Source organism: Mauremys reevesii, linkage group 9 (genome assembly GCF_016161935.1).
Source record: "Mauremys reevesii isolate NIE-2019 linkage group 9, ASM1616193v1, whole genome shotgun sequence".
In the NCBI taxonomy this organism is placed as follows: domain Eukaryota; kingdom Metazoa; phylum Chordata; order Testudines; family Geoemydidae; genus Mauremys; species Mauremys reevesii.
The window spans coordinates 69,086,487-69,110,089 of NC_052631.1; the positions used below are offsets into that span (position 1 = coordinate 69,086,487).

The 23,603-nt window shown below is 54.1% G+C and overlaps 1 protein-coding gene across 4 annotated transcripts; it reads left to right on the top strand.

Annotated features, from left to right (window-relative positions):
* The first annotated feature begins 4,419 nt into the window (after nucleotides 1-4,419).
* LOC120372295 (prolactin-releasing peptide-like) lies at nucleotides 4,420-23,549 on the top strand. Of its 4 annotated transcripts, none has more exons than XM_039489283.1 (3): nucleotides 4,420-4,464; nucleotides 21,073-21,233; nucleotides 23,328-23,549. In XM_039489283.1, the coding sequence occupies exons 1-3, from the start codon at nucleotides 4,457-4,459 to the stop codon at nucleotides 23,489-23,491; spliced, it is 333 nt and encodes a 110-aa protein (XP_039345217.1). In that variant the 5' UTR covers nucleotides 4,420-4,456; the 3' UTR covers nucleotides 23,492-23,549. The 4 variants fall into 4 exon arrangements, with proteins under 4 accessions (XP_039345217.1, XP_039345218.1, XP_039345216.1 ...); XM_039489284.1 differs by lacking the exon at nucleotides 4,420-4,464 and adding an exon at nucleotides 10,498-10,524; XM_039489282.1 differs by lacking the exon at nucleotides 4,420-4,464 and adding an exon at nucleotides 14,420-14,496.
* The last annotated feature ends 54 nt before the right edge of the window (nucleotides 23,550-23,603 follow it).

Sequence of the window (23,603 nt, forward strand, 5' to 3'; positions counted from 1 at the left end):
CTATACCAGTGTGGGTCCACTCTGCCCCGTCACACACCCTCCCCCTTAAGACAGTCGCCTGGGCCGGCTGACCCTTAGTCGTCTCCTCCCCGTCCCCCCACCCCCCAACCCCCCCACAACAAGGGAAAAGAAATCTGCATCCGCAAGAGCCATTCCAGGCCGGTGTAACACTCGGAAGGAATAGGGTTGGAGGGACATGTACCACCACATGATCCGTGTGTTTGAGTCCTTCATGCTGTTAATCCACCTGAGGGGTGCGTGTTCTATTACCAAGGAGAAGGAGGGCTTCATAGAACTGCTTATAGTCATTCCTGTCCGCATATGCCTGTATTTCATCTGCTTTGGCGCTCAGCCACAAGTCCCGCATTTTGTGCAGTCGGTGCTGTACTGTTCTGCGAGCGTTGATAAAGGCCGTCTTCTTTGCCGCTGAGGATGGGTCGTTCTGATGTGCACGATGCAGGCGATGCTTCTCAGCAAGTAGGACCTGGATTTCTGCATCATTTTCACAAACCAGCCTTGCGGCCTGCGTGTGGAGGGCCCCAATACCTTCGATGCAGCTGTATGGACAGTGTTGCGGAATGGCTCCCAGTCTTTCTCAGTGTCATCCTCAATACGAAGATCAGCAAGCTCATTCTCTAGGTCTTCCGCTAGATTTTCAGCGATGCGGCTATTCTTCAGCTTCGACACATTGATCCTTTTGAGAGCCTTACAGCCTTGTGGTCGTCTCTTCGGCATGATACGGAGCTTCATTTTGGATACTATGAGCCTGTGATCCGTCCAACAGTCACCGCCGCACATAGCTTTTGTAACCCTGACATCTTGTCTGTTCCTTCTCCTGATGACGACATAGTCGATCAGATGCCAGTGCTTGGAACGGGGATGCATCCACCAAGTCCTGTTGCGGGTACGGAGGCGGAAGACCGTATCGGTGATCAGAAACTCATGTGCTGCACAAGTTTTCAGCAGTAACAGGCCATTGCTGTTACACTTTCCCACCCATGTTTCCCGATGACTCCTTCCCAGGCTGCGGCATCGCATCCGACTCTTGCGTTAAAATCACCAAGCAGGATCAGCTTGTCTCTGTGGTGCACTGATGATAACAGAACATCTAGTTCTTCGTTGAATTTATCCTTCACATTCTCTGGGTTGGTCATTGCGGGAGTGTATGTGCTGATCAAAGTAGCTTGTTTTCCTTTTTGAAGCGGAAGCTGCATTGTCATGAGTCGGTCATTCACACCCTTGGGGGAACTGGCAAGTTTCCGAACAAGATGATTCTTGATGGCGGTTAACTCCAGATTCGCGACGCCATCACTGCTGCGCCACTCCAGAAGAATGTATAGCCTCTGCCTGACTCAGACAGCTGTCCTTCATTAGCAAGGCGAGTTTCGCTAAGGGCTGCAATGTCAATGTTGTAGCGCATGCAGCTCTCTGGTGACAAGTGCTGTTCTTCTCTCCGGTCTGTCTGCCGTGATGTTGTCCAGTAGCATGCGCACAGTCCATGTGCCAATGGGGATCGGTGTCACTCTAAGTTTTGTTTTTGTTCAACCGCTTTGATGGGATCCCCACCAGCCGCGGTATGCTGGCCAGGTAAGGTGAAGCAGGCAATGTTTAGGGCACCTTTTCTAGCCAAGTGAGCAGTGCAGTCCTGAATAGGGCTGCTCAGTCGCTCAAGAAGACGCCGCGCTCCACTGCTGCTTCGGTCAGTGAGGAACGACCATTATACCTGAGCCGCCTGTGTGCAGGTCCGCGGCAACAGCTCCCAGTGTATCCACACCTGCTGTTTCGTCGCTTGCCCATCACCACAGGACTTGATATGTTATGATGTCGAGACTTGCGCGTGAATTGGATTAAAGTGAGGGAGAGTCTATGGTCCACAGTCCTCTGGGAGCTTTCCCCTCCTGAGCTCTGATGGCACTGTGCTCCTTACAGAGAAGACACAGATTCTCCAGAGATGGGCTGAACATTTTGAAGCAGCTCTCAACTGCCCCTCAGTCATCAGTGATGAGGCCATTGACAAGATGCCCCAGGTTGCAGTCCATGACTCCATGGATGCTTCACCAAAAGAGGATGAAGTGAAGGAAGCCATCAACCAGCTGTCAAGTGGCAAAGCCCCAGGGTCAGATGCCATACCAGCAGAGGTGTACAAAGTCAGTGGACCTGCTGCTACGGAAAGTCACTGAGCTGTTTCAGTCCTTCTGGAAGCAGGGATCCATTCCACAGGAATTTAGAGATGTGTCTATGGTGCACCTCTATAAGAGGAAGGGCAATCGCCAGGTATGCAACAATCACCATGGAATCTCGCTGCTCTCTACAGCGTGGAAAATTCTTGCACGGGTTCTGTTGAACTGATTGATCACTCACCTGGAGCAGGGCTCACTGCCAGAATCACAGTGCGGCTACTGCACGGGACGAGGGACTATTGACATGATCTTCGCTGCGTGTCAGCTACAGGAGAAATGTCAAGAACAGAATTGTGAACTCTACACAACTTTTGTGGACCTCACGAAAGCGTTCGACTCTGTCAGTCGCCAGGGCCTGTGGAGGATCATGTCGAAATTCAGCTGTCCAGACAGATAAAAACCAATGGAACGACAATTACATAACGGTATGATGGCTCGTGTCCTGGATGACAGTGAAACATCTGAGGCCTTCCCAGTCACCAACGGCATCAAGCAAGGGTGTGTTTTAGCACCCACTTTGTTCAGCATGATATTCTCTGCCACTCTGACTGATGCCTTTCAATACTGCACTGAAGGAGTAGGCCTGAAATACAGAACTGACAGGAAACTATTCAATCCAAGACAACTGCGTGCCATTACCAAGGTGAAGGAAACTGTACTTCGAGACTTTCTCTTTGCCGATGATTGTGCTCTGAATGCTAGTACAGAGCCACAAATGAAAGCCAATATGGACAAGTTTTCATCTGCATGTAACAACTTCGGTCTCACCGTTAACATCAAGAAGACTGAGGTCATGCACCAGCCAGCTCCCCACGCTCCATACTCAGAACAGTCCATCACTGTAAATGGACAGAGACTCCAGGCAGTGGAGCACTTCACATACCTGGGCAGTACCCTTTCCCAAGCAGTGTCAGTCGATGATGAAGTAAACGGCAGAATTGCTAAAGCCAGCTCTGCATTTGGCCGATTGCGCTCCAACGTCTGGGAACGTCGAGGGATCAGCCTACCAACAAAGCTGATGGTCTACCGAGCAGTGGTGCTTCCAACTCTGCTGTAGGCCTGCGAGCCGTGGACTGTCTATCACAGTCATGCACGAAGGCACAAACACTTCCACATTTCCTGTCTGCGAAAGCTTCTAAAAATCAGATGGCAGGACAAAGTGCCCGATACTGAAGTCCTTACCAGAGCCAGTCTGCCGTCAGTTCACACACTGCTGATGAGAGCCCAGACCAGATGGGCTGGACATGTCGTGAGAATGTCAGAGGAGCACATTTCTAAACAGCTCTTCTACGGAGAACTCACCAGGGAAAGCGCTCCCACGGAGGACAAAAGAAGCGGTTCAAGGACACGCTGAAGACCTCTCTGAACTCCCTCGAGATCAACACCGCCACATGGGAAACCCTCGCACTGAACTGTCCAGCATGGCGCAGCCTCATTCACACAGGCAGTAATACCTCTGAGGCGAGGCGTACTGCTGAGGCTGAAAGAAAGCGTGAGCTGCGCGAGTCCAGAGCTGCCCGCACATCATCGACAGTGCCATCACATGTCTGTCCAACGTGTGGCAGGACGTTCCATGCCCGAATCGGACTGATCAGTCATCTCCGGACTCACAGAGTCCGGTCATTGAACGAATGAGTTGTTGAGGTAATAATCGACAACGATGGACGAACATCACAGTACCTCAGCGCCACGAATGCCCATTTCACTCCCAGGGCCTCCCGCTCTGTGGTGGAATACCGGGTCTCTCTGGGGAACAGCTTGTGGCTCAGGTCCAAAATGGGGAGTTCTTCTCCTCCCACCTCTTGCGACAGTACGGCCCTGTAGTGAGGCGGCCTGGCTCCCGGCCGCACCCGAGAGGGAGGAGCCAGAACAGCTGCCACAGTGGGCGGAGCCACTGCCGCCTGTCCCCGCCCCCCGGAAGTCAAGGGGCGGGACAGGAAGTATAAAAGCCCCGGCCCAGCGCTCAGTTGCAGCCCGGCGGCCGGAGAGGACAGACGCTCCTGACCGAGCTCTTGCTGGACCGAGCCTGCCCCAAGCCCGGTACCCTGAAGAAGACTGGCCGAGCCTTCCCCGAGCCCGGTACCCTGAGGAGAACTGGCCGAGCCTGCCCCGAGCCCGGTATCCTGAGGAGAACTGGCCGAGCCTGCCCCGAGCCCGGTACCCCGAGGAGCTGCCAGAGCGTCCCCCCGACCCGTGTCCTGAGGAGCAGCCCGACCTAGTCAGCCCTCAGCACGACGAGGAGCCCATGGTATGGGACCCCGCTGCAGACAACCGCGATGAGCAGGTACCCATGGAGGGGGAGATGGGAAGTAGCCCGGGGGTAGCTGACCCCAGTCTGGCTACTGCAGATTTCGAGCCGATGTCGGTGTGTTGCGGTCAGGACCCCACCGACACAGCAGCAGACTAACTGCTGCTGTTAGGGCCCCGGGCTGGGACACAGTGGAGTGGGTGGGCCTGTGTCCCCCCTGCCACCGCCTCACGGGTGGCAGTCTCCCCCTCACATCGGAGCTCAGACCCAGAACTCTGGACTCACCTATTGTTGCTGCTCAGCTCCTGCTTTAAGGACCTGAGCCCTGAACTATTATTGCTGCTCAGCTCCTGCTTAAGGACCTGAGCCCTGAACAATTGTTGTTGCTGCTCAGCTCCTGCTTTAAGGACCTGAGCCCTGAACTATTATTGCTGCTCAGCTCCTGCTTAAGGACCTGAGCCCTGAACTATTGTTGTTGCTGCTCAGCTCCTGCTTTAAGGACCTGAGCCCTGAACTATTGTTGTTGCTGCTCAGCTCCTGCTTAAGGACCTGAGCCCTGAACTATTGTTGTTGCTGCTCAGCTCCTGCTTAAGGACCTGAGCCCTGAACTATTGTTGTTGCTGCTCAGCTCCTGCTTAAGGACCTGAGCCCTGAACTATTATTGCTGCTCAGCTCCTGCTTAAAGATCTGAGCCCTGAACTATTGTTGTTTGCTCAGCTCCTGCTTAAAGATCTGAGCCCTGAACTATTGTTGTTTGCTCAGCTCCTGCTTAAAGATCTGAGCCCTGAACTATTGTTGTTTGCTCAGCTCCTGCTTAAGGACCTGAGCCCCTTGAACTACTGCTTATTGCCCCGCCCTGACTAGGGCTAGGGCTTTACTGACTCTGGGTGCTCAGCCCCTGCCTGAGGGTCTGAGCCTAGAACTGCTGTTTGCTGCCCCACCCTGACTGAGGGCTTGGGCTTCGTTGACTGTTTATTTCTGCTCAGCCCTGCCTGAGGGTCTGAGCCCTTGGACCTTCGGAGACTGAACTGCTGATTTAGGCTGTGTAGTGACGCGGCCCCCACACCGGACTCTTACACGTGGTGCCTTCTCTGAGGACTTCTCGCCCAGGATGTGGGCGCGAGCTCTTGACGCTGGTGAAAAGGGGGCCACAGGAGAGAGGCCTCCCGCCAGAGAGATGGATCTGTCCCAGCTCCTGCCCTCATGACGGAGATCCAGGACCGACAACAGGTGGCCCAGTCGCAACAGCAGCAGCAGCTCGTCGAGCAGCTAGGTTCGCAACAACGGCAGCTCATTCAAGACCTGGTTACCCAGCACCAGGACTTCCAGCGGCAATGTGTCCAGCAGCTCGCAGCGGTGCTGACTCGACCAGGGGAACCTCAGCCAGGAGATGCTGCAGGGGCCCCGCGGCCCAGCCCCCCAATTCGGCTGACGAAGATGGGGCCTGGCGACGACCCCGAAGCCTTTCTCGTCACATTCTGCCGGTGGCCGCCGCGGGCTGGGCCCAGGACCAATGGGCCACCATCCTGGCCCCATACTTAACGGGGACTGCTCAGACGGTCTATCGAGGCTTGTCTGTGGAGGCAGCCCAGGACTACAGCCAGGTGAAAGCCGCTATCCTAGACGCCCTGGATGTGAGTCCAGAGACCTACCGACAGCGGTTTAGAAGCCTGGCGTATCCTCCAGGGGCCCGACCTCGGATAGTGGCCCAGGAGCTTCGAGAGACCTGCAAAAAGTGGCTACAGCCCGAACGCCGGACATCAGAGGAGCTGATGGAGCAGGTAGTATTGGAGCAGTTTGCCCATGTACTCCCGCCACGAGGAAGAGCCTGGGTCCTCCACCATAGGCCAGCGACAGTGGCAGCGGCCATTACGTTAATGGAGGACTTCCTCGCGGCTGAAACCCCACTGGGCTCGGCTGGCCGGACCGCCCCGCCCCGGACGGAGCACCCCAACCCAGAAAAGAAGGGGGCGCCCACCCTCACAGACGTACGAGTTTCCTCCCGTGGAGCGGAGGCCCGACCAGATTGCCATGTCCTCTGGGAGACCCGCTCGGACCCCGGTTCCCGTGGCGAGAGGGGACTACCGGAACCCGCCCGTAGGTAACCCCGGGACCCGGTCACGGACGGGACGAGCAGACCTGGGGCCCTGTTTCTCCTGTGGAGAGTATGGCCATTTACAGCGGGACTGCCCAGGACTGGAGTGTACCTTTGGCCAGGTTTACTCATGGGAAGGCCGTGCCCGGCGTTGGCAAGCGGCCAAGATCACCGTGCCCGTGGTCGTTGAGGGGCGCCCGACGGTGGTCCTCCTCGATTCAGGCTGCGGCCAGACACTGGTCTGCCAAACCATGGGCCCGCAGGCTGACAACCGCCTGGGGAAGATTCAGCTGCAGTGTATCCACGGGGATATACGGCCCTACCCAAGTACCAGGGCCCAACTGACTATTGATGGGGTCACCCAGCTGATGACAGTGGGACTCGCTCCACGGCTGGCGTACCCGGTGATCCTTGGTCGGACTGGCCCGAGTTCCCCGCCGCACCACGCCACGCCGAGGGCAGCCTGCAGGTCACGCCAGCCTTGGAAGGGGAGGCCCCAGAGACTGAGGAAGACGAGGTGAAAGCCCCCGACCACACCAACCCGACGGAAGGACGTGAAGATCCTCCCCCCGGAGTGGGGGAGGATCCCTCGGCGCCCACAGACTTTTGCCGGGATCAACAGGCCGACCCTACACTCACGCGGACATACGACCAGCTGGCCTCCGTGGATGGGACAGTCCGCGACTCCCATCGAAGGCGCAGTGGCCGCACTTTGAGTTGCGGCAGGAGCACCTGTATCGCGTCGAGAGGACCCCGCAAGTGGGATACCCGACACAACTCCTCGTGCCTCGTGTCACCGCCGGGCGGTCATGAAACTGGCCCGCGACATCCCTGCGGCCGGGCACCTCGGTCACGAAGACCCTGGCTCGGATCCTGGGGCGCTTCTTCTGGCCAGGGGTACACCAGGAGGTAAAGAATTATTGCAACTCTTGCCCTGAATGCCAGTTGGCTGCCCCAGCACGAACTCCCAACGCACCGCTGGTCCCGAATAATCTGATTGAAACAACCTTTGAACGTGTGGCCATGGACCTGGTGGGGCCTCTCCCTAAGAGCAGCGCAGGGTTCCAATACATTTTGGTGATAATGGACTATGCTACCAGGTTCCCCGAAGCAATCCTCTCCGACCATCACAGCCCGCACCATCACAGCTGAGCTGGTGAAGGTCTTCTCCGTGTCGGCCTGCTCCCGGAGATCCTCACGGATCAGGGGACCAACTTTACGCCACGGCTGCTCTAGCAGGTGTGCGAACTCTGGGGATAAAGCAACTCCGACGTCCGCTTACCATCCCCAGACAGATGGGCTGGTTGAAAGATTCAATCGACGCTGTCAGAGATGTTGCGTAGGTTCGCGCACGAGGACCTTCGCCGATGGGATCAGCTACTTTCACCCCTGCTCCTGGCGTTGCGGGAAGTCCCCCAGTCTTCAACGAAGTTCTCACGCTTGGTTTTGCTGTCCGGTCGGCGACCTCGGGCCTGCTGGATCTCATGAGGGAAACCTGGGAGCAAGCCCCATCGCCGCCCAGGTCCTCTTAAAGTACATACTCCAGCTTCAGGAGCGCCTTAACAGGCGGGGGCCCTGGCGCAGGAGAACTTGAAAGCCGCCCAGGACACGCAGGCCCAGACTTATAACCGGGACGCCCAGACTGGGACTTTCAACCCGAGACCGGGTATTACTCCTTCTTCCTCCAGTGAATCGAAGATCCTGGCCCGTGGCAAGGGCCATATGAGGTGGTTCGAAGGTGGGCCCGTTAATTATGAAATCAATCAGCCGGACCGGAAAAAGAAGACCCAACGGTACCATGTCAACCTCCTCAAGCCCTGGCGGGAATGTGAAGGTCTCCTGATCAACCCCTACCCGCCAGAACCTGAGCTAGGACCCCAGGTAGCCCATACCGAGGACCCCGGGGAACCCCAGCTCGGGGAGACCCTAACAGACGACCAACTCAAGCAGACCCGGTGCCTCCTGCAAGCCTTTTCCCGCACCTTTACGGGCCAACTGGGATACACCACCCTGGTATACCATAGGATCCAGACAGAGCCTGGGGTGGTGATCCGGGGCGCGACCAGGCCCTTGCCGTATCACAGGAGGCAGGTCGTTGAGGAGGAGGTACGAGCTATGCTGGATCTAGGGGTGATTGCGATGGTTCAAAGTGAATGGCGCAGCCCTGTAGTGCTGGTACCGAAGCCCGACGGCTCACAGAGATTCTGTATCGACTTTAGGCACGTTAATGCTATCTCCAAGTTCGATGCCTATCCCATGCCTCGGATAGATGAGCTGTTGGCCCGCTTAGGGGAGGCCCGCTATATCACCACCCTTGATCTAAGCAAAGGGTACTGGCAGATCCCCTGGAACCAGCCTCCAAGGAGAAGATCATGCTCGCCACACCCACGGGCCTATACCAGTTTACCCGGATGCCCTTCGCCTCCATGGCGCTCCGCCACCTTTCAGCGCCTAATGGACCGCCTCCTCCAGCCACATCAGGACTACGAGGCCGCCTATCTAGATGATGTGGTCATTTACAGACCTCGGTGGGAGAACCACCTAGAAAGGGTTGCAGCCGTCCTGAGGTCCCTGCGGAAGGCCGCGTTAACAGCCAACCCTAAGAAATGTCGCATCGCTGACAAGAGACCACGCACCTGGGGTATACTATCGGGCATGGAAGGTAAAACCTCTTGTCGGCAAGGTCCAGGCCATCGCAACCTGCCCCCGCCAGCCACGGCGCCAGGTGCGCCAGTTTCTGGGGCTGGCAGGGTATTACAGACGATTTATTCCTCAATTCGGGTAATTGCAGCCCCTTACCGGGCTCCTGACAAATGATAGCCCGCGGCAGGTGAAATGGACCATGAGTGCGACGAGGCCTTTCAGACACTCAAGACGAGCCTCTGCAGCGAGCCAGTCTTGTATAGTCCTGATTTCCACCGACATTTGTTTTACAGACAGACGCCTCGGAAGTGGGACTTGGGGCCGTCCTTTCCCAAGAAGTAGAGGGGGAAGAGCATCCGGTTCTTTACATCAGCCGGAAGCTGTTCCCCCGAGAGAAAAACTACGCGGTGGTCGAAAAGGAAGCCCTCGCTGTGAAGTGGGCCTGTGAAGCCCTGAGGTATTACATCCTGGGAGCCCCCTTCACCTTGGTCACCGACCATTCCGCCCTCCAGTGGTTGGCTCGCATGAAGGACCAGAATCTGCAGCTGAAGCGGTGCTACGTGGCCCTGCAGCCCTATGCCGTCAATGTGCGTCATCGGGCTGGGAAGGACCATGCTAACGCGGACTTCCTCTCCCGGCTGGGGGGTATGGAAGGGGCTGGCCCCGCTGCACGGGAGCCAGCCTTGAGGGGGGGGCCGTGTAGTGAGGCGGCCTGGCTCCCGGCCGCACCCGAGAGGGAGGAGCCAGAACAGCTGCCACAGTGGGCGGAGCCACTGCCACCTGTCCCCGCCCCCTGGAAGTCAAGGGGCGGGACAGGAAGTATAAAAGCCCCGGCCCAGCGCTCAGTTGCAGCCCGGCAGCCGGAGAGGACAGACGCTCCTGACCGAGCTCCTGCTGGACCGAGCCTGCCCCAAGCCCGGTACCCTGAAGAAGACTGGCCGAGCCTTCCCCGAGCCCGGTACCCTGAGGAGAACTGGCCGAGCCTGCCCCGAGCCCGGTACCCTGAGGAGAACTGGCCGAGCCTGCCCCGAGCCCGGTATCCAGAGGAGAACTGGCCGAGCCTGCCCCGAGCCCGGTATCGAGAGGAGAACTGGCCGAGCCTTCCCCGAGCCCGGTATCGAGAGGAAAACTGGCCGAGCCTTCCCCGAGCCCGGTACCCTGAGGAGAATTGGCCGAGCCTGCCCCGAGCCCGGTACCCCGAGGAGAACTGGCCGAGCCTGCCCCGAGCCCGTTACCCCAAGGAGCTGCCCGAGCGTCCCCCCGACCCGTGTCCTGAGGAGCAGCCCGACCTAGCCAGCCCTCAGCACGACGAGGAGCCCATGGTATGGGACCCCGCTGCGGACACCCGCGATGAGCAGGTACCCATGGAGGGGGAGATGGGATGTAGCCCGGGGGTAGCTGACCCCAGTCTGGCTACTGCAGATTTCGAGCCGATGTCAGTGTGTTGCGGTCAGGACCCCACCGACACAGCAGCAGACTAACTGGGTCTGGGACACAGTGGAGTGGGTGGGCCTGTGTCCCCCCCATGCCACCGCCTCACGGGTGGCAGTCTCCCCCTCACATTGGAGCTCACCTATTGTTGCTGCTCAGCTCCTGCTTCGAGGACCTGAGCCCTGAACTATTGCTGTTTGCTCAGCTCCTGCTTAAAGATCTGAGCCCCTTGAACTACTGCTTATTGCCCCGCCCTGACTAGGGCTAGGGCTTTACTGACTCTGGGTGCTCAGCCCCTGCCTGAGGGTCTGAGCCTAGAACTGCTGTTTGCTGCCCCGTCCTGACTGAGGGCTTGGGCTTCGTTGACTGTTTATTTCTGCTCAGCCCTGCCTGAGGGTCTGAGCCCTTGGACCTTCGGAGACTGAACTGCTGATTTAGGCCGTGTAGTGACGCGGCCTGGCTCCCGGCCACACCCGAGAGGGCCGAGCCCCCACACCGGACTCTTACACGCCCCCAACCCTACCTGCGAGGCGTCTGTCTGGAGCATTTAAACCCCTCCCCCACCCATGGAGTGTCCTCTTTTTTGACAGTTCCAATATGGTAACCCTACCCTATGGGCCAAGCCTCCACTCCTGACAGTTCAGGCTAACCTCCCTTGGCTGCTTGGCCTGCCTGCCGAGACAGAGGACTCAGGGATTTCCATCAGGCTGCTCGGTTGCAAATGCAGCCACCCAAAGAAGTGAAGAATGGAAGTGAAAGAGCAAAGCTGGACCATCCGCTGAGCTGCTGCAATCAAGTGAGCAGAGCCTGGGAGAGAAGAGGGAAAGCTCGAAGGTGGCTAGTGGCTGTAGGGAGCCAGGGGAGGAGAAATAAATAGTTAATGAGGAATCCTACAGGCTTTGTCTTGTGTGGTGAAGGGTTTCAAATGGGTCTTGTTACGATCACGTTACACTTGAAAATAGCTGGGGATGGCTGAAGGGCAGGTCTATAAAGGTAAGAGGTCACTCTAGGAGCTTCAAGTCTCAGATTCTGTCCCTACTGCCTGCTTGGATCAGGTGATCTCAACCCAAGACGTCCCTCAGGTGGGAGCAGGGGCGAGCTCTTTTTCCGGATTAGCCGCCAGAATAGGGACAGGATACATGTGGCCAAGGAACTAGAGAGGCCTGGGGGTCAATTGCAGAGTTGCCTGTTAATGCAGCTCTTCTGGGGGAGCACGGTAGGGGACTGTGCACACAGGAGCCCCATTTCAAATGGTGGGGGGGAGGGTAATTTAACCATGATTCCAGGGGCTACTTGCGCACCTGAAAACTCCAGTGTTTTGGCAGGGAAGTTAGCAATGAGCTGGCAGGAGCCCTGTATCTAATTTCTTTATAAAAGAAAGAAAATTAAATCGATATTAGACCCACTGAGCTCTAATACTAATGTGGTCTGAAAATCACTGTAGGGACACTGGTTAAAATGTGACTGTATATTCTTCCTTTATTACTAACTCTGTCGGGAGAGACCCTGCCAGGAGTCCTGGGTTTGATCCCAGCTCTAGGAGGGGACTGGGGTCTAGTGGGTTACAGTGGGGGGCAGATACAGCTCGGTTAGTTATAAGAACATCAGAATGGCCCGAGTGGTCAGATCAAAGGTCCACATAGTCCAGTATCCTGTCTTCAAACAGTACCAATAAGTCTCTGTTTCCTGGCCTGGGCGTTGAGGCTGCATTAGGGGAGGGAGCTTCCCCCTGGGGTTTAAAGCTGGTACCTGCCTCTTCTGATCCCTCCTCACCAAAAGCTTCTGGCCCCTTCATTGCTGTGTCTCTGCCGCTGAGGATGGAGCAGCCCAAGCAGCAGGGCCGGTGCAAGGATATTTTGCGCCCTAGGCAAAACTTCCACCTTGCAGCCCCCTGCCCCCCACAACAGGAGCAGAGGGGCCCTGAGGGCAGACGTGGGGCTGCAGGGGCAGAACTGAGGGAGGGGCTGGGGCAGAAGTGATGGGAGGGTTGAGGAGGAGAATTGACAGCCGGGCTGGGGACAGGCAGATGTGGGGGTGGCAGGGACACAGAATGAATTAGGAGTTGGGGTTTGGGGGAGAAGCTGGAGACTCCCAGGAGCAGGAGCCTGGGAGAGGGAGACCCAGAAACTGCAGAGTGTGACCTACAAGTCATGAGAGAAGGGAGGCTCTAGTGGGAAGCGGTTAGAGGGTGTGGAGGGTCAAGTACAGGGTAGGTTTACCCAAACCGGGGGAAAGAAATGAAAGAATAAAAGAGAAAAAATAAAGTAAAACCAGTGTAAGGGCAGAAGCCTGGAGAAAGTGGCGGGAAACTCAACTGAAGAGTGAAAGCCAAATGGTGCTGTGAGGGGAAATGCTCTGGGGCAGGCGGCAAGAGCGGAAGGGATCTCAAGCTGCAGTGGGGATTCAGGATCCAGATGCCCAGCAACTTTAATAGCTCTTAGGCATGGATGTCAGTCACGTCCATACTGACTGTTACCGACCAGAATAGCCATGGTTGTTATGAAAGGAAAGGAATTGCTCCTTGGAAATTGATACTCACCACTGGAGCCTATTTAGTTGCACTTAGTATTGGGCAAATAACTGACTTTTTGCTTCACTGGCAGTTTTGCGCACACACAAAAAAATCAGCAAACCAAACAGAAAAATCATTATTGCAGACGGCAGGACTGGCCTCGCTGGCAGGAGCAATTTTAACTATTTGGACCCACTTTGATGCTAAGTAGGACCTGCTGTTTAGGTTTCTAACATGTCGCCATTTCTTATTAATTGCTCAAACATCTTCTCATTGTCTCTCTTGCTGAAGACAGATTTCCAAAGGCAGTCAATATCCCAGCCATGTCATTTTGTCCTGCCGCTACATACACAAACAGGCCTCCTTCTCCAGCATGTTTTCCACTTGTTGGATAGAGACATTCACTTACTCAGCCAGTAGGTCTAACAGATCCTGATAATGGCAAAACACGCAGTGATTTCGTCACACTTGCCTCCAGTGCCGGACAATGCAGCTTCAGCTTCCATTGGTTTCGCAAATGTATTGATCCCTTTTTGTTAAGCTTTTCTTAGACATTTCTCATTACCAGGTAGGGTGACCTGACAGCAAGTGTGAAAAATTGGGACGGGGGTAAGGGGTAATAGGCGCCTATATAAGACAAAGCCCAAAATATCGGGACTGTCCCTATAATATCAGGACATCTGGTCACCCTATTTCCATGTTAACTCCCCTCCCAGGTTTGGGGTTAGTTCAAATCAGTTGCTTCTAGCTTTGTAGCTACTTTATCTTTTATTGGCCTCACAAAGGTGGTTACTCTGTAGCACTAAGCATCACTACTCTGCCATTCCTTAGACACGCAGCATTCTGCTAAAGATTAAGCTGTTCAATGCTATCAGAACAGTTTCTTAAAAGTCCCAGCATGCTCTGTCTCAGGGCTGAATGAGCTTCCTCCCTGACCAGCTGTTCTTACGGCATGTTACTCTCTTGGCTTTTGTCAGCCCAGGCTGATTTGCGGAGGAGGAAGGGGGGATACGCTGTTCACGGTGATGGGGTGTACGGGCCCCTCACTGATCCAGTATTGGACTAGGGGTGCCCTGCCCCTCAACAGGAGCAGGGCCTGCTCCCAGCGGAGGAAGAATTTAAAAGGACACCGGTAGCCCAGGGGAAGGGGGAATGAGCTGCATGTGGCACCAGGCTACAAGGCTGGTGCTGAGAGCTTTGCCAGGAGCGGCAACAGCTTTGTGAGGGTTTCTCCAGCAGCAGGAACAGTGGACTCCTCCCCACCCCCACCCCTTTGGGAGATGAAAGCAGGAGAGAGATGGACTGACTGAACTGGACACAGAGACAGAGGGAAATCTGCTAAGCCAGCGACCGTGCCCCAGACTGAGGAGCTCCAGATGGGTAGGAGGTGACAAAATTTGGGGCCGGTCAGTACCTGAACTGGACACTTTGAGAGCCCCTCAGGGAGCTGAGCTGAGCCCCAATGAAGTGGACGGGCCTGGGCCTAGGTTTGGGATGGAGGAACTGTACAGGCTTGTCGGCAGTAAAGAAATTGACACTGATACAAACTCCTAACATAGAAGCACCAAGTGGGATTTACACCACCTTAGCTTAATTCAGCAACCACATGCAGATACGTACCAGTGCGCGCCTTGTGGAATGCGTCTGCACAACATACATTCCCTGATGAGGTCCAGCTCCTTACGTGGGAAATAATGGCCCAAGTGGGGGAAAGATTAGCGTATTTCCAAGCTATCTGATTTGTCCAAATGAAGAAAATATTAGAATCCCAAGATAAAATAGGCGCCCTCATGAGTCATGAAAATCCCTTTCTTGATTTGATACAAATTAACATAATGGGTTATGGGGAGGGGAGCTGACGTGACAATGCCCTGGCTTTGTCCAGGGCTGGCTTTGTCTGTGACATCAGCACTAAGGCAAGGCATAAAACAGGCAAACAGGGGCTCTTTGGCTCACAGAGTCCAATCATCGGAGGAAGGAAGCAGCATCGCACTCCAGAACTCCTGCTTGACACACAGTAAGTACTTTAGCATGTCTGTGTGCCAGCCACACACTCACAGCCAGAGGTAAACTGGAAGGGGTTGGAACTGCACCTTATTTGAATCCACTGGTTTTTCCCTCCACTCTTTGTTTGCTTGTGTGATGCGTTATCTTGGGGACGCAGCTAGGTGTTTTCATGCAGTGACCCTTGTGTGCTGTGGCAATGTGCTTGTTCGCATGTTTGAAGTTTTTGGTGTGAGTTTTTCTGCACATGAATGTCTGTGTCCTATCCATCCATGTGAGCAGTGTTACACGTTCAGCAAACAGTATTTCCCATAAAGTGCTCTTTGCTGAAAGTACATGAAGCCTGCACGGAAAGGCAAGTGTCCATACACAGTGCGAGCCTTTGAGCTTATATCCAAATGGGTTCTAATTCTGTTTTCCCGTGACTGAACTATAACCACTATTACAATGTTGTTTGCATGGGAAAAAAGGTATTTTCTGTCGATTCAGTTCAGAGCCTTAGAATTTTCAAAAGGCCTGCAAAGGAAAACTGACTTTGTCTGAGTCTGCAGCCGATGCTAAGAACTTCTGAAACAATACCTCTCATCCCTTGTAGGTTTTACATGCTCGGTTAGCTCCTGAATTCCAGGTGGTGGAAGAAAACAACACTGGACATGTTAGGCATCTAGCCTGTGCATTTATACTCAGATATTAACCTCATTGTTTAAGACCCATGAAACCTCTAGTAAAACCCAACTGGAAAAAAAAGTGGGGAAGCCAGAAAAGATTAAAATGATGTGTTCAGTTTGGATCATATTATCACCCGCAAGGGTGTTGATTGTGCATGAAGTTATGCACCCGCAGCTGGGTGCACTCGGTTTTAAAAACTGTCTTAGGTCACACCTGCTTCCTTCGCTGACCCAGTTTTTGCTTGAAGTTCCCACTGCAGATTGAGCCAGCTCTGGAAAAGCAAGGTGGAGTCTCTTCTGTCTGTTGCATCAGCGGCAGAATTGCCAAATTCTGGATGTCCTGATGGCAGAATCTTTATTGCTCATGTAAAAAGCCCTTTGATTTTCAGAGCCTGGCTTGGACGTTCAGGTCTCACACTTTGCAGGGGGAAACGGCCTTTGATTGAACTGAGCACTCTGCTCAAGCTAGAACAGCCACAGGTGGCATCACTGTCATTGGGAGGTCAACTATATGACACTTGAGCCTCCCAGGAGCCGTAGGAACTAGAAATGGGCTGGGTGGGAATGCTGTTCTTCCACTGATACTCAGAGTTACCACCTAAACATCTGCACGTTAACTGGTGTCCCCGGGCCATGTCCTGCAGCAGTGGGGTGTGGACTGCCCAAAAGTCTGTCTTTGTCCAAATGGGGCAATGGACAAATGCAGCAGAACATGCAGCCAGATTCCACTCTCATTCCTAGTGCATCGCTCCAGTGGCCGCTTTTTAAATGTCCATACTCCATTTAAATGGTGAGGGCGATGCAGTGAGAGCGTGCCAGTTGCACGGGGAAGCACTGGTGAGGAGTTTTGACTCCCATGCCCGGTATGTTTGGATGCATGGTTGCCATCACTTTAAACGAAAACGTAAGAAGCACAGTGTAAATTGTGCCATAAGGGGTGTGAAGAAGCCTCAGTGCTCAGAGTCCGTCTCTCCCAAGGTGCCAGAATGCATCTGTTATCGGTAGCACAGAATTTCACATTTTAAAATGGAGTGCACACAGCGGGTGCATAACTTCATGTACAGTTATCGCCGCATGCAGGAGAGAAACCGTGAGTGCTAAAAAGGAGGCGATCAATGGTGATATAGCCCAGGGGAAAAGAACAGGTGTGGATGGACAGAAGGTTCTATAACGATTAGCACATTTCCTTCCATTGGATATTTGCTGCTATAAGGTTCAAACTCAGTAGCCTGCAGGCAGCGCTATAACTGCAATCAGCTGGCCTTTCTGGTAAGAGATTGCCAAACAGAGTCACTTTGTTTCTACCTGGAGTCCCAGGGTGATTCCCGGCACGGGGAAGGGCTATGTGACTTTGTCAGAGTAAATCAAGCTGACAAATTGAAGCCACACACCAGCTCGGTGGTGGGAGGCATCGGAGTAAACGCAAATCCAGCCTAGGGCCGCCATCCACTGACGGCTCGGCCAGTTACAGGTAGAGTTACAGGTGTGAGAGTCAGGGCTTGTGCGGCTCTGTCACGGGACTCCTCCTGCTCTCCCAAAGGGGTGCTCCTGCAGCTCATAGGAATTAATGGTTTGCGATTCAGAGAAATAAGGAGGTGGCAACTAAGGGCTAGTCTAAACTAGAAAATTTACGTTGCTCAAGGGTATGAAAAATGCACACCCTTCCGCGGGTAGTTAAGCTGACCTAAGTTCCCATGTAGCCAGTGCTAGGTTGCTGGAACCATCAACCTAGCTACCACCTCTCAGGGAGGTGGATTAACTACACCGAAGACAGAATCTCTACTGTCAGCATCGGGAGCATCTACACCAAAGCGCTACAGCGGCGCAACAACTGTGCTGCTGTAGCATTTCAAGTGCAGACAAGTCCTAAAGCACCTGACTTCCAGCCCTTCACTAAGACACCTGAAACCCTTCTTAGGATGCCCGCTAAGGGCCTGCTGCCATCCATGGAAAGACTCCCAGTGGGCTTTGGGCTGGGCCCGAGAGCTCCAGTGTCTGCAGTGTCAGACGTAGGGGTGCAGGAGGAGTCAGTCTGACAGTTGCCTTCGGTGTCACTGGGAACTGCGTGGCTCCTTCCCCAGGCACAGCTTTCAGTAGGTAGCCGTCCCCACCGAACACCTTCATGGCATCATCCAATTACATGGATTTCCTAGCATGATTCAGACCAATAGTTTGCGGGTGTACAGCCCCGCCCACCCCCCAAGGATCTCAGCCTGCTTAACAAACGTTCATTAGGCCTCAGAACCTGCTGTCGGGAAGTATTGTGATGCCTGTTTGACAGACAGGAAAGTGAGGACTAAAGAGAGTAAGGGCCTGGCAAGGGTCAGCGATAGAACCAGAACCAGAAATCTACCAGTTCTGGGCCCCAGCCCAATGGTCTCACCACTAGCCCATCCAGCTTGAGGTTCTGCTGGCCTTAGTCATGCACGTGGGCTCATTGGGCCAGAGCTTGGATCCCCTACAGCTTCCCCTATATTTTTCTAACCATTGCTTCATTAAATGACAGTCGGCCTTCCGTTCCCCCCCCACACACACACACACTCCCCAGCACAAGTTTCCTTTTTATTCACATCAATAAGAAATGGCTTCCAAAACGCCCTCTCTGATGTGCTAGGGAAAGAATTAACAAGGTAGTAGGACTTCGCACTGAGACTGGAGGTTACAATGAACACTTACACTTGTGTTGACGCCTCACGCAGCCAGATGACTTGGTCATTTATTTCCTAGGCTGAAGACCTCTGTCTATTTCTGAACCACTTCAGTGTTTTAAGCAGGTCAGTAACTTGGATAGAAAATAACAATGAACAGAAGTCATAGACCAAGAAGCTTTTCAAAGCAATTCCTTTCTTACAATGTCTTATGGCAAACACACGGTAAATGACAGACCAGGCCCCGATGAACTCGGTCTGAGATCCTGACCCTGGCCACGCAATGCAGGGTTCTGGTCACACACAGCCGCTTGCAGGGTAACAGCCCAACTTACGACAAGACACACCAGAGAAAGTCAAAAGCAATCGAGCAGGCGTAGTAAACAATGTGAGGGAATGAGGTGATGGAACAGCAGATAAGGTGACCGAAGGATGCATAGCCGATGAATGTGCACTGTAGATGGGTCTGAGTCTTACAAGATCAAATACATTTTGAGATGCAAACAAATGCACAAAATACTCTGTGCGATCCCCACAGTCCATTAATGAGCCATTAGCAGTTGTCACCACCAGTGGCTTTGTGACACACAAGTAGGCCTTGAGGAGAAGGAGGCCTGGGGTGGCAGTTCTGAGGGCTAGTTGGGACAGGAACTCTCTGCACCGGGGAAGCATGGGAGAAGTGGACAGACAGGCCGACAAGGTCGGCATCGTCGGCAGAGTGGAAGCAGTAGGCTCAGACAAAAAGAAGCGCAGGTAAGGAGCCGAGCCATGAAAGATATTAACAGTGAGAACAAGATGTTTAATCGACTGCAGGGAAGCAGGGTGACGTGGTCATAGCTACAAGGTCAGAAGACAATCCCAGCCGTCAGACAGGAGGGAGGGGCTTGACCTGGCTGTCGGGGAGGCCTGGAAAGGAGGTTGCAGGATCGAGGCCAGAGATGACGAGGGCTCAGAGAGTTTTTATGGTCCTTGGTGCCTTCAAAATATGTAGCTTTTGGTGCAGGGCTCAATCATCTCCAGGGCAGAGTACTCAAAACTCTGGGCCCAGGGCATTCACTCGCACCAACACCCCTGATGGAGGGAGCAAAGGTCACGGATCTCCCCAGTGGCTGCACTGCCAGGACTTCCAAAGCCAGCAGCTACTCGGCGGCTTTACGGATGGATGGGCAGCAGAAACGTATTAGCCCTGGCTGTGTTACATCTCTGCCATGAGCAATGCAAATGGGTGGGACAATGCTGGCCTGCCCACTGCCCCCTTTGCCCCCCCCCACTGCCTGCCTCTACCCCAGCCAGCTCCTTGGACCCATGTCACAGATGCAGTTACCAGCTCAAGGCATCGGTGCCCGTGTCACTCTGGTGGTACGGCTTGCAGCCCTTTCACTGCCCTTTGCTGCCCTAGAGTGTTGCTGCCGCCGCAGCTCAACCTTGTGGCCAGGGATGCCTCTGCAGTGTCTTGCCTCTAGCAGCCCCTTATGGGCCCCTTAATCACCCCAGAGAGTCTTGTACCCAAAGCCACCGGGTCTCAGCCCTGTGGCTCCTTTGCTTGCCCTCCTGCTCCTTCCTCCCTCTCAGCCAGCCACACACCTGCCTCTTATGTTAAATCACCTGCATCCACTCAGGTGAGGCTCCTCTTGTACTCCGGCCTGGCTTAGCCCAGACTCCAGAACCCAGGCAAGCCGCCTGTTACATGCCCACAGAGGAGACGCTCAGGTGTGCACCTGTGTGTGGTTTCACAGGTAAGTTTAGGTCTCAGGTTTAGTTGCAGCTCCAAAAAGGCAGCTACTCACTCACTGCTGAGAGTGATGCCAAATCTCGAGATGTTTTATCCAGTTTTCAGAATCCAGAGATTGCACGAGAGTCTTGGCTTTCATCAAAAATGGTTTTTCGCTCTACTGGCTGAGGAGAAAAGCTTGAAAATATAACCCACGTGCACTGTAGCAGCTCAGAAACCAGACTGGCAAATAAAAACAAACGTGTATATATATATATATATCATCATCTCATGATTGGGGGGACCTGACTCATGACTTTAGAATGGCTAAGGTGTGGTTGACAATGCTGATCATGCATCCGTTCCCACTGGTGCTGGGCAAAACACTTTCAGGGGAACCTTTTTTCCATTGGAAAATGCAGTTTTGTCAAAGTCTAGCTGTTTTGCGGGAATGTGTCAATTCTGACAACATTTTGGATGCATAAAGAACCAAAATGAACCGTTTTGACTTTCTGGTTTCGTTTCGATAATGTTGAAGTGGTTCATTTTGATAGAGTCAAAACACAGCGTTTTGAATCTCCTCATTTTGATTCGTTTCGTTATGACTTTTATATTAAACCATTAATTTTAATGTAATTAAGATTGATAGTTTAATAGTGTGTATTGTTTTGACATTAACTAAACAAACAATTTTAATGGTTCCAAATTTAAATTTTGGGGATTTATTTTGTGGGAAATTTCAGCTTTTCAGTCCAATTTGGAACAAAAACCCGTTTCAGAACGTTGGCACTTCCATGTTTGCTCCAGTTTCCCGGGAACAGCTGTAATTCCTGTTATTCAGTGGGTGTCTCTCCGGAGAGTGGATTGATTTGCTCACCCCACCCCCACCCAAGATGACGTCTCATTAACTCTCCTGGTCTCTGTTTCTGCAGGCTGGACTCACACCTTGCTAAATTCCGGCACCAGCCACAAGCCTTGGGGGAGCTGAAGGGAATGAAACTGCTGGCTGCCTGCTTCATGTACCTGCTGCTCATCTGTCTGGCCCTGCCCAAAGCCGAATGCCGACTCCACGAGCGATCCATGGAAATCAGGAGTAAGTCCCTGTAACTGCAGCAGCCAGGCCAGCTCCTCAGCTGGTGCAGACTGGCGCAGAGCCACCCCAAATGGCTCTGCTGCCCCCCACCCCCGTTATCTCTGCCCTCCCCAGATAATTGGACCCAGCACAGAAGAGCCTAGGAGGTCGGTGACAGTATCAGTGGGTGGCATGGCAGGGTCAGTGTTTAATAGAGAGGCTTCTCCTGTCTCTCTCCCATGGTAGCCTATGTTCAGAGCCTGGTTTAGTCACAGGGTGGAGAGTCTCCAGAGCGCCCAGGCGTTGAACAGGGTGTAGTGCAGAGGTGCAGGAGCAGCGCTGTGCGCGTATGAAGCCTGCCCGCACTCAGAGCAGCTCAAGACGCTCTGCCTCCTCCCTGTACCTCCCCGTGCACACTGACCGCAGCCGGGCGTGGGCCTGGCATGGCAGGAGCAGGGTCTCCTTGCACACACGCACACACCTGTGTAAGGACTTGTCCCAACCTGACCCCAAACACGTGGGGTTGTTCAAATGCAGCAAAAGTTTTTGAAAAGGCCTCTGGGCTAAGGCTGTCATTGCTAGCCACTGTGTGCTCGGGCCTGTGTAGCAGCGCCCTCTGCCGGTGAACGTGCAACATTGCGGGTCACTGCAAGGCTAGAGGCTGCAGCGTGACATGGCTGAGCTTTCTGTCCTTTCATTATCTAGGCTTTGTTCTTGTCCCTCCAGAATCCCCCTCTTGCTCCGCATAGCTTCCCCCTCCTGCCTCTGCATTTTCCCTCTCATCTTCTGCAACCCAATCCATCCTCCCCCTCACCCAGCCACTCCGCTCTGGCTCAGTCCAGGAGCTGGACTTCAAAACGGTCCTTTAGAGAGACTTCAGACACTTAAAACAATTCCTTACTTCTCTTAACCCCCTTCCTCCCGCCCACCCCGAAGGCCGTTCTCCCCAGCAAGGCCTACAAAGGGCCGACAGACGGAGTTTCCTGGCCCAGCCGCGTTGCAGATTCCATGAGCCAGGAAAAGTCTAGAGGAACTTTCCAGACAGCAGAACTCAAAAACTTGCAGTTTTTAATCAGCCTGTCCAGCAAATCTCTTCCTACAACGTGTGTCACGGCAGCACCCGGTGGCACCCGACGCGATCAGGCCGCTCTGTGCTAAGCGCCAGGCACACCCCTGGCAGTAACAGCCCTTCCTGAATGAGTTTGCAATATAAACACACCAGACACTGGGGCGGTGACTTTCTCGAGGTCACAGGCAGGGTTAGAACCCAGCTCTCCTGACTCCCCAGCCCACCTGAATTAGCTTGGGCAATGGAGTTGCCTGGTGCTCTGGTGGTGGGGCAGCCTATACACACACCGGGCTGTCGGCAGTCTCAGGATGACAGGGCCCCACGTGCTCATAGCACAACGCCCATGTTCTAACTGCCGCGAGGACGCACAGGTCGCATGTGAGCAAGTGAGTCACTGCAGAGCCAGAGAACTAAGCACATGGGCCAGATCCTCAGCAGCTGTGAATCAGCGGAGCCCCACTGATTTCAAAGGATCTGCTCCAAGCCGAGAATGTGGCCCTTGGTTCCCGTCACCCCAGCAGGGCCCTGTTTGCGCTGCGTGGCTCAGGGTGCCTGCTGTTGGTTTTTAGCGGTGGTTGTGAAAGGGGCTGGACGGCAGTCCCCGGAGAATCGAGTCCTGTGCTTCTCCATAGGCCTGGCACAACGGGAACCAGACAGGGGAAGAGGGTTGCACCCCATTCCCAGTGCCCTGAGTCACCCAGTCCCTCCTCTGTATGGCTACCCCCTTCCCTCCTTCATTACTATGCAAATTGTAATTGTCATTGTCATTTTAAAATAAGCGAAGGCCACACCACCTGCTCACCACTGGCAATGACAAGGCAGATGCAACCACTGGCAAGTGTATGTTACAGGTCGGGGCCTGAGCCACAGAGGATATGAGCAATCACAGCCTAGAGCTTGGGAGCTTTAACTCCAGCTGGACCAGTCCATGGTTTTAGCTCGGGAAGTCCCTCCTTCTCCATCCCAAGCAGGTGGCTGTGACACATGCTCAGGAGAATTAGTCCTCAGCCTCATGTTCTAAAGACTTCCTGGCCTTTGCCTTCTAGACCCTGATATCGACCCTTCCTGGTACACGGGGCGTGGGATCAGACCCGTGGGACGGTTTGGCCGGAGGAGAGCTGTCGTGGAGAGCTCCCGGAAGTCGGGCTATGGACACAGGCAAGCTTGCTTCCCTCTAGAAGAAAGTAGTGAATCCCTTCAAGATGAATGAAATGGCCAAGACAAAGAATGAATTTGAATGATGATAAGAAAAGACCCTTCTCCTCTCTCCTTCCACATCCCAGCCTCTCTTCTAGGCACATGAAAATGTTTGGTCTCATTTC